We start from the raw sequence: 13,102 nt of genomic DNA, 5'->3' as shown, positions 1-13,102 counted from the left end.
GACGTAAACTGGATTTGTATAGGGAACATACATACATACACTGGGGTGCCCACGTAGAAGGGACCATGGCACAAACTGCGCTATTGAAATTTTTAGAGGTTTTTTATGGGGGGGGTGGTATTTAGTGGGGGGTTGCGCCCTTGATCGTGGGGGAATGGGCACCCCGATATACTTTATACATACACACGTATTTTTTGTTTTATTTATATACATTCTTAAATATACACTGCATTTTAGAAAAACGGCCCTTTCATTCGACAGACCTTTTCTCTTTTATTTTACAGACAAGTAACTTGTTGAATCAAAATACTGTTTCGTAATTTTTCATTGTACATCATTTTCAAAATGTAAAACAGTGAAGAAACTTACTTTTATGTATGGAATCAAAATTTATAAAACTAAGGATCGCTTGTTAAGGCAATTTTGTTATCAATATTATAGTTTCAGACTGATTTTGGACCAGAAATTCAGGTTTTTGACAATTTTGTCAAAAACCATGACAAAAGAAGGTAGATAACTTGACGGTAGATAAAACCACCAACTGGTCAACAACTTGCCAACCCTGCTACACATAGATCTTTTTGTTCGGTACTAGATGATGAAGAGCTTACTCTTTAGGCTGGTCGAATTGAAGCTTAAATATTTTTTTTAATATAAAATTTTAACAAGAGGAGGAGAGAGGGGTCGCAATCTGTTTTACCTTCCTAGGAACAATAATAGTTATTAGGGTCGCAAGTATGCACCATTTAAAAAGATAATATTCTCACGCTGGAAGGATCCTCAGAATGGAGTTAAAAAGAGTGTGATGACAATTGTTTAAAAAGTATTTTTTGCTAAAAAGAAATTTTAAATCAAAATTTGTTTTAAATTACTGAACGTCGAACTTTGAAAAGTGAATTGTTTTACAAGACCCGTTCAATAAAGATTGGTCAAAAGAATCTTCGTCGTTGTCGTCACGAAATTCAGTTGCGGTTAGTTTTGTTTTATATTCCTATTCATTATTTTTATTATTTCATAAATGTTGCGGCCTTTTTTTTTTAAATAAAGATTTGACAATGATTCAGGTAGTTTTTGATGAAATCAGGTCAGGCTGGCCTAATTTCCGAACCGCAAAGGAATTTGTCTTACTTCTTGCGATTTTACTTGTTCGATTTTAGAGAACGCGTTTGGAGGTGTCTTCTTTTTTAGCATTGATTACAATTTGCAGAGAAGTACTTTAATGCAGATTGAATGACCTGAGATAATACTAAAGGACACCTGTTGAAATTGTGCTCTTTTTTATTCCTTTAAATTTTGAATTTCGACGGATTTACGCATTTTAAAGCGTGCTGAATCCATTTTTGGAAAATGTCTACTTTTATGTGTCTGCATGTAGTATGTGGAAGTTTTTTTGTTTCCACTCTAGCACAAAAAGTACTGACAATAATGAAATTCGGTACGCATATGAACTCTCATGGTAAATTGGTGTTATTTAGTTTTTGGCGCCAATCTCTTCCAAAGGGAAGAATAATAATCGATATAAGAAAAGAACGTTTTTCCCATTAGTAGCGTGACTGCTATACCGTCGATTGGGGTGAGTTTAACATCAGAGATTAGATAGGCAATAGTAGGATTTGGTTTACAGGAGAAATCCAAAAAGGTCAATTGCTTCATTAGAAATTGCTCAATGGAATATTTTTCTTTATAATGAAGCCACAACTCGATTTATTTTGATTGTCAGCGATAAAGTTAAATCAAATTTAAATATTTTCACTTACAATCTCCTGGAGAACGGCTTTGAGAAAAAGGTCACAGTTTTTCAAAAATCCCGTCAAGGCAGGACTCCTCTTGCTAAGACTTGGATTAATGGATATGTAAAGAAAAAATCGCAATTAGAATATTTTAAGCATGTTGTTGTGGAATTATGTTTATGTAGGAGCAGATCCTGTACGCCCACTAGGGTTTCCAATCCCACGCCGAATTCCGTCCCGCGGGATTTCGGGATTGTAAGGTGCCAATCCCGCGGGATACCGGGATCACGCAGGATTGATTTTATTCCTCTAAAAATTAAATTTTTATGTCAAATAAAAAAAGTTGTGCTTTTTAGGAAGGACTAATTATATTACTCGATTTTTAATAGCCTTGAATTCCGAAAAGTAATTGTGAAACACGTCAGTCAGATGCTATTTAGCAGTTATCGTATGGAATGTTCAAGGATTTTTGCTTTAAAAAGAATGCACTTGATGAACACACGTCCTGTGGCTCCACTGCAATTGGTTTAACTAAAATTAAGTAATTGTGGACACTTAGAAAAAGATCCGTATTAACTTCATCACCTGAAATATTTTTCTTATGCTGGATTTTTGCTCAAGAGAAGAACTGCTAATTTCGGGGAAAAAAAAAAAAAAGATATCTGCTGGAAATTTGTTTTGCTGCATCGAATTTAATTTGCATCGATAATATCCCTGTTGCTTCATTAACGTTGGTCATTGTATCAGTGAATTTGATTTATTACAGCAAGGGATGACTACTGCTTGATTTCACCATTCGCACGCCCACCAGTCGCAGTTTCAGTAAAAGTGTTTGGACAACCTCTCGAATTTTTGCCCCCCACTTTAAAGAGGAATTGCACTGTCATGCGAGTCATCCTGTGTTTCATACAATTTTTTGTCACACCTTTTAAAGTTGTGCCGAATACTATATAAATGTCAGATTTGTCATTATTTTCATTTTTTTTTCTTTTTCTTTTTTTCTTTTTTTTTTTTTGGAGCTTAAAGGGTTTTGAGCGCATTACTGAAACTTACAGAAGTGCTCCAATATTGCATTCAGGCTACTCCAGCGGAATTTGGAATTTTTAGTGCGTGTTCTGTATTTTTTCTAAAGCGTAATTTACTGGATTTTAAATTTTAGGGATGGTTTTTGAAAATGTTTATAAGTTTTAGTTTGCTCAAATATTGAACATATGAAAACTGAAACCTCAAATGAGAATACCAATTCATTCTCAGAAAAATATGCTCTCATTTTATTGGGTTTTTAATAGTAAATTAATCGTTGGTCATATGAGACACACAGGCTTTCTTGCTCTTCTTGTAGATATACGAGGAAAAAGATAACTTTAGCTGATGCTCGTGATAATAGTCGTTTCACGAGCGGCAAAAGCTGAAAAACGCTTGAATGGGAAAAAAATGCGGGATTGAGGGCAAAATCCCGCGGGGTCAATCCCGCTAAATATCCTGCGGGATTCGGGATTGGAAACCCTAATGCCTACCTGCCTGTGCACCTTCGAACCTGTGCGACTTCGTTTTTTTTTTTTTGTGTGTGTGTGTGTGTGTGTGTGTGTGTGTGCCCTCAAACCTGTGTGTCTTCAGCAATATTTTGTTTTGACCCTCGAACCTGTGCCCCTTGGATTTTCTTCTTTTGTGCCCTTGAACCTGTGAGACTTAGTTTTTTTTTTTTTTTCCTTACGGCCTCAAATCTGCGCGACTTCGTTTTTTTTTTTTTTCGCCCTTCGGGAGTCAAGTTTGACCCCTCTTGAGGGATTCAGTCTACCCCTGTATTTTCGTATTTAAAACGGATCGAAAGAATAGATTTTTGCTTTAAAATTAATTAGAACTGAAATTAGGACTTTTAATGCTCGCAAATCACTAGCACAAATTCTAATTATATAATAATTATCGCAGATCTTGATCGACGTTGGAAAAAAGCTCGATTATTTTATTTTTTTCTGTTGTCATTTTGCCTCTTTGTTAGCAAATAAAGTTTTGTAATTTAACCTTGACAAAATATTTTCAATTTTCACTTTTGATTCGTATTTCCTGCCTATGACTAAATGTTTTTTTCAGCAGCGGAAAGACATTGTTAGACAGTGATCCACAATTTAAATTAAATTTTCATGAAGACTTTTGAGTTAATGGAAAACTTTCAGGGGGCATCAATATTTTTGTAGATGTTGTCAAAATGAACGCACGGTCTTTTCGCGCTGCGAATTTTTTTCAGCTCATACCCTTCTGTGTTTCTATCATTATTGTGCTGTCGGCTGTTACTCTGCATCAAGATTTCTTTAAAATTGCTTCAAATAATGTTTTGAAACTAATGTCATACACCCCACCCTTGGCGACTTTTTCCTGTTGGCGCCAAGAAAGCGTCGCCAAGAAAAAGCATCGTTCTTAGCGATGCTTTTTTGGCGCCAACAGGAAAAATTCAGAAAAAAAAAACATGATCGAAGCACTTCCGAACACAATATATATAAAAACAACATAAAATCACAGCAAAAACAGAGGCAATGTTTGCTTTAAAAATACCAGAAACTACAAAGTTTTTGTACACAAAAAAAAAATTACTAGAAGGTATTTAAAATGCTTAAATTAACAAATTACTATCACAGCTCACCAAAGAAATATGTACCAATAGAAATTAATGCTATTTTCCAACATGCATTTCATCGAACAAAAACTTTTATCATACTTTACTAAAAAAGAGCAAAGCGATTCAATATGCGATGTTTAAAGCGGAAAACGTCCACAAAATGTAACTATTTCATCCAAAAAAACGCTTAGTTATTCAAATTTCGATTTGAAAAGTAAAAATGTCTCGACAGAACAGCAGCCCAAACATAAACAATACAAAAATGCCATACATTAATTTGCTATCCAAAAATGCTTTCAAAATACCTAATAAAAATATCTTCTGTATTTTACATAAAATAACACCTTCATATTTTTATAAAATCGTAGAATCAACTTATTTTCAGAAATTCAGTACCTAAAGGAGGCACGTTTACAGAATATGCTTGAATAGTTCTTAGCATCGATAAAAAAATAACTTTTAGAATAAAATAACTGTACTTTTTTTTTTGTAAAATAATTTTACATGCAGTAAATATAAAGTTAAAAACTACAAGAAACCTTCAAGATTTTATAAAAACATAAAAAATTTCGGAAGTGAGTTTTTTTTTTTAATTCTAAAATAAAAACTTACATTTTATTGTATAAATCCTCACACTCAGTCTGAAACAAAACATATGAAACAATGCGCCTTACCGAGACACACCCCAAGTTAGATTTTACTCTTAATTAATGGTCAAGTTGAAAGAAACTTGCATTTTCTAAAATTTATTCATCAAAACACCACTACTGAATATAAACCAACACAAAATAAGTTTTCCTATAAGGTATATTGCATGAAAAAAAAAAAGAGTCTGTCCAACGTGGACCGCTAACAAGTAAACAAGTTTGAACATGTATATTACACTTTAAATATTGCAAATTAATGTCATATAAAATCTTCTTCATTTTTACCTAATTATTTCACTTTTTTTTTTTGTCTTCTGCATTTTTTGAAAAAGGTGTTGGCAGATATGTATCTCCTCATAAAGTTTAGAAAAAAAAAACTTATGTATTATGTAAATTTTCAGTACATTTCAAATAATTATCTCTATATATCTTCCATTTCTCTATGGCTAATACCTTCTATCTTTTTGCATGCTAAAGTGGGATGGTTTCAAAATTCTTATCTTCAATTTCTCTGCTTCCTATCAATTAAGAACTCTCAATATGCTGTACTCCTTTCTAACAGATTCTCTAACTATTTCTGATGTAGGTAAGTTATTTTCAATTGTCTATCAACCACTTTCTATAATTAACAAGTGGTAATTCATAATTAATTGCTAGTTTAATGTCAAACAAGATCTAAGAGGTGATGAGCCCTGCTTCAAAATTTGAAAAATGTGCTTTCTGCATCATCTCTCTGAATTTCACTATAAAATTTGTCTGAAGATAATGAACGTTTTAAAAAGGTTCTTTTTTTTTTTTTTTCAAACCTCTGTACAGACTCATCTTATTTCCCCATGAATGAAAAAATTCACCCCCCCCCCCTCCAAAAAAAAGGACCCTAGCAAGAATTAGTTAACAGACTTCAGCCTTTACTTCAGTGGTGCAGGTGACACAGGGGGACAATGCCCCCTGCCTTTTTATATTTACACCAACATCTTCCAACCTTTTGATCTCTTTTTGTATCTGTAAGGATCCTTTTTTCTTAAAGACTACACCAGGGCTTCACTTACTGTTTTATTTGCATGTTTAATCAAAGTTAGCCTAACTATGAGTAGTAAATTGTTGAAGCTTCAATATTTTGTTTTAATGAAAGTAACTGGATGTGAATGAGCAAAACTTGGTTTGAGAAAAATGGCTTAAATTAGCTAGCCTTCATCAAGTCTCATCTTTAAAAGCTTGAGCCTTAAACAAAATTATGTCTCTCAGTAATAAATACCCTGCTAATTTCCATTCCTCAAAAAATGTGTTTTTTTTTTTTGCTTAAACTCATGTGCCATTAATAGAATGGCTGTTTGTTTAATTAAATTAAATCCAATTTTTCCATTTATATTTATTCAGTTTTCATTATTATTTTTAAATTTCTGTTTAATGAATTAGTATATATGTTTCCCATATATATATTTGACATAGAAGGAATATGTCTTTCATAAAACTGTTTTGTTCTTAAACATGTTTTTTTTTTGGCAAATATAGTTTAATCAAATTTCTGTCTATTTATTTTTGAACACTAAGGGAAAATATGCTTCTTACATAAAAGTACCATTTTATTTAAAGGCTTAAGAAATATTACTGTATGTTAATTCAATATAATTGCATAGTATGAATATAAAATCTGTATAAATACAAAACAATGATTGTATAGACTGAATTTATGAACACTTTTTCCCCAGATGAGGTGATCCAGTCTCAGTTAATGGATCAAAGTTCACAACCTGGCATGCCCAGTATACCTGTGCTTACTCACAAACCCTATGTTCGCATTCTGGAACAGCCAGCTTCACGAAGTCTCAGGTTCCGCTATGAGTGTGAAATCGAGGGAAGGTCAGCTGGTAGCATTGTTGGGGCTAGTAACACTCCAGAAAACAGAACTTATCCAACCATTCAGGTGAAATTCTTTATATGAATTTTTCAAGGTATCTTTTGTGTGAATGTAATAATTTTTTATTCAAAATTTAAATGTAATGCATATTTATTCTATAAACATCTTGTAATTTTTGTTGTTATGCATGCACATTTCTTATTATATTTCAAATTACCCTAAAGTCTTTTTTTTTTTAATTTTAATTAAAAAGGCTAAAAATCTTAAATATATGATTAAATTTTTAATCTTTTCAAAGCATGGCACAATTTTATCTTAATTATACATTAATATTTCTTAAATGCAGAAGTATAGGGGTATTTTATTTTATGGTTCTGAACTTCTAGTTGGGAATTATCGGTTGTTTGTTGGAATCTGCATGGTATTTATTATTATTATTATTATTATTATTATGTAATGCAATTTATCTACTTTGATTGAATATGATTGTTATTTTTTCAATAATAGTAAGATTACATTGAAATATGTAAAGTTACTTTTGTTTTGATTGTTCATTTCTTGCAGAGAAAGAAATTCAATAAAAAATTCTTGTAAATGTTCCTAGATTTCAAGAACTTGTCCACATCAGACTGCAAAAAATAAATAAATAAATAAATAAAAAATAAATAAATAAATAAATAAAAATAAATAAATAAATAAATAAATAAATAAAATAAATATATATAAATTTTTTTACTCGTATATATAATGAATTGATTTAGTTTTTAATGCAAATTTGTACTTTGGCAGCTATCAGAACTGAAGCTATTGATTTCTTCAATTTGAATTGGGGCAAATAATAATGATAATAATAATGACACTTTGAATCTGAATTGATTATAAAAGTAAGTAAAGTAGCAAAAGTAGTAAAAAAAAAAATGATGCATCCAAGAAAGCTGTAAAAGCCATGCCAGAAAACCTATCAAAGACAGTAACGTGCTATTCAGTTACAAATGCTTTCTTAGAAAATTTTAGCTTATGATAATTTTCTAGTGAAAACATGATTAAAAACTGTGTGCTTAATTTATCTATCATTTTTACTTGTTCTCTTTTCCTTATGTGCTGATTTCAAAAAACATGTAAATTTGTTGCCACCCTTTCATTAAACAATAATAATAATAATAATAAAAAGAAATTCAAAGTGGTTTGCCATTTTTTATCCCTTGAAATTTGTAGAACCAACAAATACTGTATTTGACCATTGGTTCAAGAGGCATTTAAATAGAAACTTAAAAATTAAATTTTAATTTGGTGGCATATTTCTGTTTACTGATTATGAACTTTATTTTACCTTGCTGTGAAATTATTGCTGTGCTAAACTTTTCCATACAAAATACTCCTTTCAATTCTTCTTAATCTAAAGTATGGATGAAGATGAGCAAAATAGATTAAAAGTTCTGTTCACAACTAAATTGAAACTTGAGAAAATAATTCTTTTCATATACATTTTTAAAATTTTGCTATGTTGGTATGCATTTTAAGATTATTCATGGATCTGTGCTTTCCATTTGGTGATAAATTATACTGGTCAGTATGAAGGAAGATAATCAAAATTTATCAAAAGTTCTATTATTAAGCATTTTCAAATTCTTACTGTGTTCATATGAATTTTGATAATAATTCTTGGATCTGTATTTTCCATTAGGTGATGAATTATACTGGTCAATATGCAGTAGTAGTATCATGTGTAGCTAAAGATGGCCCACCGTACAGGCCTCATCCGCATAATTTGGTTGGAAGAGAAGGGTGTAAAAGAGGTGTTTGTACATTATTAGTAAATAATCCTGACATGACTTGTAGGTAAGTACCTTTTCTCTAATTTAATAGAAGGGAGTGGGAGTTATGCAGATTTGAGCTCATACACATTTAACTGGAATTTTGTTGAGCAACATTTGTTAACTTTTTGAATTTATAGCACTTAGTATTTCCAATCGCAAAATCCTGATCCCAAATAACCTGGGATTGAAGGCCAAATCCCGTAAGATTTAATCTCACAAAGGTTTTCCAAGCAAATGTTTTCCAACTTTTGCCATTCATAAAACAAATATTTTTACAAACATCATCTGAAGTTCGAATCACCTTCCTATTATATTTGCAAGAAGGGCAAGAAAACTTTGTGTCTCATATGATGGACGATGGATTTATTGTTTAAGATCAGAATAAAAATAGAGTATATCTTCCTGAGAATGCATGGGTATTTTCGTTCAAGGTTTCGGTTTTCATACCTTCAGCAATTGAGGAAAGGCATAAATTTTATAAATATTTTCGAAAACCATTACTAAAATTTGAAAAACGGAAAATTGCAATTCAAAAAAATAAAAATTCAGAAAGTGTATTACAGATCCGCTGGAGTAAATTTCTGTCTAAATTTATTTTTTTTTTTGAGCAATCACAATTGCTAATTGTTTTCATTTGACCGACCTTGATGTTTGGTTCCTTTTTCAACCCCACCATCCTCTGCAGGCACGACTCCTTCCGTTAGCCTCTGCTCCTTTGGTCGGTGGCTTCCATGTCCCACACACACGCGCCTTTACACACATACACACATGTCAGCGTGCATACACACAGGTCTACGCACACACACAAGCCTACACATACACAAGTATGCACGTAACCAACCACCCAAGAGCAGGGACAGGAACTGTTTCTAGAAACAAGCGAATGGGGTAGTAATAACCAATGAGTACGGTCCTGTTGCAACTTGTGATTGGGGAAAACATAATTTGAATTCAAAATTTCAGAATTCAAATTAATTTTGGAAATTCAAAAGGTTTTTGCATTTTTTTATTAGTTTTCTTCAATTCCACTTTTTGTTATTGATGTTTTTTAAACAAATTTTCATGCGTAGCATTAAATTATGCATTTTGATATAAAATGAAGGACACAACTTGCTTTTGAGCTTATGAAGTGCTTTCTAAAGGACATATGAAAATTAATCAACCATTGTATGTTTCGACATAGATATGTGGTGAGCTTCATATACTCTCATAATTAGTAAGATTGATTTTTCTACAATATGCAGCTATTTTCTTCACTTCTTGTAAGCTCATAGGATAAGGTTACTCCTTGAAAAGTAACATCAGGTACTGTTAAAAGTTTATCCCTCTGAAACTTGTAAAATAACACCTGGATTCAGGAAAAAACTAGTGTATAGATGAACTACGGATAAGAACTAACATAAATCAGATCTGGTACCTGCCTTTCAATGGAGTAGCACCATTGGGTAATTTTTTTGAGATGTTTAAAACTTTTTTGTATCATTTTTAAAATTCAAATCATTCACCGCTAAAAAACGTCATTTGAAAAATTTAATTTTTTTTTTTATTTATGTACGAGAGGAATACACCTCCGCCCTCCCCTGCTTGCTATGATTCAGCAATTCGGTTTTGATTCCTTTGACTTGAGCTCAGCGCCCTAATTCACCACATACATTGTTATAGTGTAGCAGACACTGGTTCATTATTGTGCTCATGACATTATATTTTGACCATTAAAATTTTTTTTTGCCTTGCTAAACGCGCTAGAACAAAACCGAAATTTTCCAAAATTTGGCAATCATACCAAAATCTCAAGTCTCAAAGTATTCCCACTATTTTAACTTCAAATTTCCCACTATTTTAACTTTAAATTATTTCGTTAAACAAATGCAAGAATATTACATAACAAATTCATAACGCTGCTTCTTCAGTATTATTTTAATCCACTGCAAATCATAGTATTTGATCTTTTTTCTACCTTTGCTTGAAATTTTGAATTTTACATTGTTTTGAAATTTTGTTTATGATAATTGTTAAGAGATATATTTAATTGTAAAAAAAAAAGCGGAAGTCTCTGATCGGTTTTTGTCTAGATTTTTTAAAATATGAAGTTACAGCCATGAAACAGGGCATTCTGATGACATTTCATTTTCAAAATGTTACGTTCAATAGGAGAAATTTCTAATGTCTCAAAGTTAAATATTGAAATTGGAGTGCTAAAGAAGTATATAAGTATCAAGAATAAAGTTAAGAAATTCAGCAAAATTAGAAATCCAAACTTTCCCACTTTTGTAGAGTCACCCAATTGTTCTGTATCTTTTACTTTATTTTTTTGAAACAACTTGGTTTTATATTCCTAAATATTACTGTGCTGCTTGATATATTCTCTTTTCTTTTTGTGGAAAAAACAATTTGATGTGCATTTTTTCTCTTTTGAAGAATTTCAGTTTTCAAGAACGTACTTTTGTGCCAATTTTTTACTTATGCCTGATTATGTAAGGTCAAATAAAAACATCATTTTGAATTACATCATAATGTATAGTTTTAATCCTTTTCAGCTTTACCAGTTTAGGTATACAGTGTGTGAAAAAAAGAGATATTGACAAATCATTAAAAGTACGAGAAGCTCACAAATTAGATCCCTTTGGAAGTGAGTATTATTTTAAAAGATAATTTCAATTAATTTTACTATCTTCTTTAGAATGCCTAGGCATTGTGTATAATTCTGGGCATTCTTAGACAAAGTATGAAAGGATTATTATATATTTTCGCTAGGTATTCTGTAGAATGACAAATGCAATTTAGACAAAGTATGAAAAAGGTTTCTGATATAGCTATCATACAACACTGACTCAGAATATATGAATTTTTTGACACTTTTTGCATGCAACTGCGTCACTCATTTCCTTAAAACACTTGCAACACGTGTCAGACACGGAAATCTCCTCATTAAGCATGTCTTCATAATGATGGTTTAATAGACTATCGATTATAATTTCATCCATGTTTTTTTGAAACAGGCTTTTTGATTGCTCAATTGATTATTTTCTCTTTGTTCTGTTTTTTGCTGCCTTGCCACATGATATTTATGTAGGAGTTTGGTACATTTGGAGTATGCTCTTCAGTTCTGATCTCATTATCTCAGGAAAAATATTTCTGTGTTGAAAGGGTTTAAAGAAGGGCTACCAGACTAGAAAGAGGACATTCAGATTTGGTTATGATACCAGACTAAAAAAGCTTAATATTTATAACCTGGAGCAAAGATGAATCAGAGGGGACATGATTCATCTGTTTAAATTTATCAAAATGAAAGATGTTGATGGGTTAAAAATTTTGCACGGAAAGCAGGATGAGGGGGTCATTGTTTTAAGCTATTCAAATCTCAGGCTAACCTGGAAATTAGGAAAAACTGCTACTTTAGTAGGGTTGTGGGCACTTGGAACAGCTTACCGGAAGAGGTGGTAATGGCCAAGCGGTGGATAGCTGAAAGAGGTCCATTGATCTTCATTGTGGTCTCATAAACTGACTAGGACCAGCCTAGCTGGGCCTAGAGCCTGTTGCTGGTCTTCACATTTGCGTTTGTGTCTTTGAATTGGAGATGAATTTCATACTTTACTGATTTTTCATTTGGCATTGCGTAGTACGCCTAGGCTATGTGTGACTTATGAATCATTTCATGCATTGCTGGCTCTTTTTATGCATTGTGTACAGTGCATAGGCATTCAAAAGAATGCTGAATTTCAAACTTTGCCAGTAAAATTTATGCTAAAGGTTGTTTTTCTTCTGATTGGTCCGCATGATTGAAAACCTCTGTGCATGAAGCGAACAGCTTTACATTTTAAAAACTTTCTGCAATCACAAAAAACTTTTTAAAGTTTCACTTTTAAAGATTTTGTCTTTATATTTAATATTGGGGGGGATAGGATTTGCCTCTATAAGAACAAATTTGACATTTTAATAAAATATGTTACCAGTGTGTAATTGATTATTATGCTTTGGAGCTGTCCAATTCTTCTCCAAGTACAAAAAATGTCAAAATACATTTCGGATGTTTGATAATAATTTGAATAATATTTGCTTTTAAATTGCTGATTTAAAAGCAAACTAGAATAGTTCAGGCTATGATAGAAAATAGTATAAAACTCAGAAAAGAAAAGCAATAAACATGAAGAAAATGTAATTGAATTGTTTAGTGAACAAAAGAGAAACTAATTTAATGGAATTAGGTTCATTCACATTGTATTTTTTCTTTCTTTTTCTTATTGCAGGTTCTTTAAAAAAAAGAAAGTAACTTTGGTCTTTTTTTTCTTTTCAAATTTGTATGTTTATTTTAACAGGATTTTTTTACAATTGTTTTATTTTGAAACACACAATTTTTTTTTTCTTTGAGTAACTAAATGTGTGAAAGTTACCTTTTAGCTTAAAATTACAAGAAAGTTGCAAAAAAGTGAAATCCT

General features: G+C 31.6%; 1 protein-coding gene across 1 annotated transcript in view; it reads left to right on the top strand.

The window, feature by feature from the left end:
- LOC129223440 (embryonic polarity protein dorsal-like) overlaps positions 1 to 13,102 on the top strand; it is a 63,915-nt gene that overhangs the window by 27,545 nt on the left and 23,268 nt on the right. Inside the window, exons 2-4 of the mRNA XM_054858053.1 lie at positions 6,701 to 6,915; positions 8,534 to 8,688; positions 11,204 to 11,295. Coding sequence (XP_054714028.1) covers positions 6,724 to 6,915; positions 8,534 to 8,688; positions 11,204 to 11,295 — 439 coding nt within the window. The 5' untranslated portion in view covers positions 6,701 to 6,723. The remainder of the gene's footprint in view (positions 1 to 6,700; positions 6,916 to 8,533; positions 8,689 to 11,203; positions 11,296 to 13,102) is intronic.

Source organism: Uloborus diversus, chromosome 5 (genome assembly GCF_026930045.1).
Source record: "Uloborus diversus isolate 005 chromosome 5, Udiv.v.3.1, whole genome shotgun sequence".
Classification (NCBI taxonomy): Eukaryota; Metazoa; Arthropoda; class Arachnida; order Araneae; family Uloboridae; genus Uloborus; species Uloborus diversus.
Note: the sequence above shows the minus strand (reverse complement) of the source record. Positions and strands in the feature narration are given on the sequence as shown.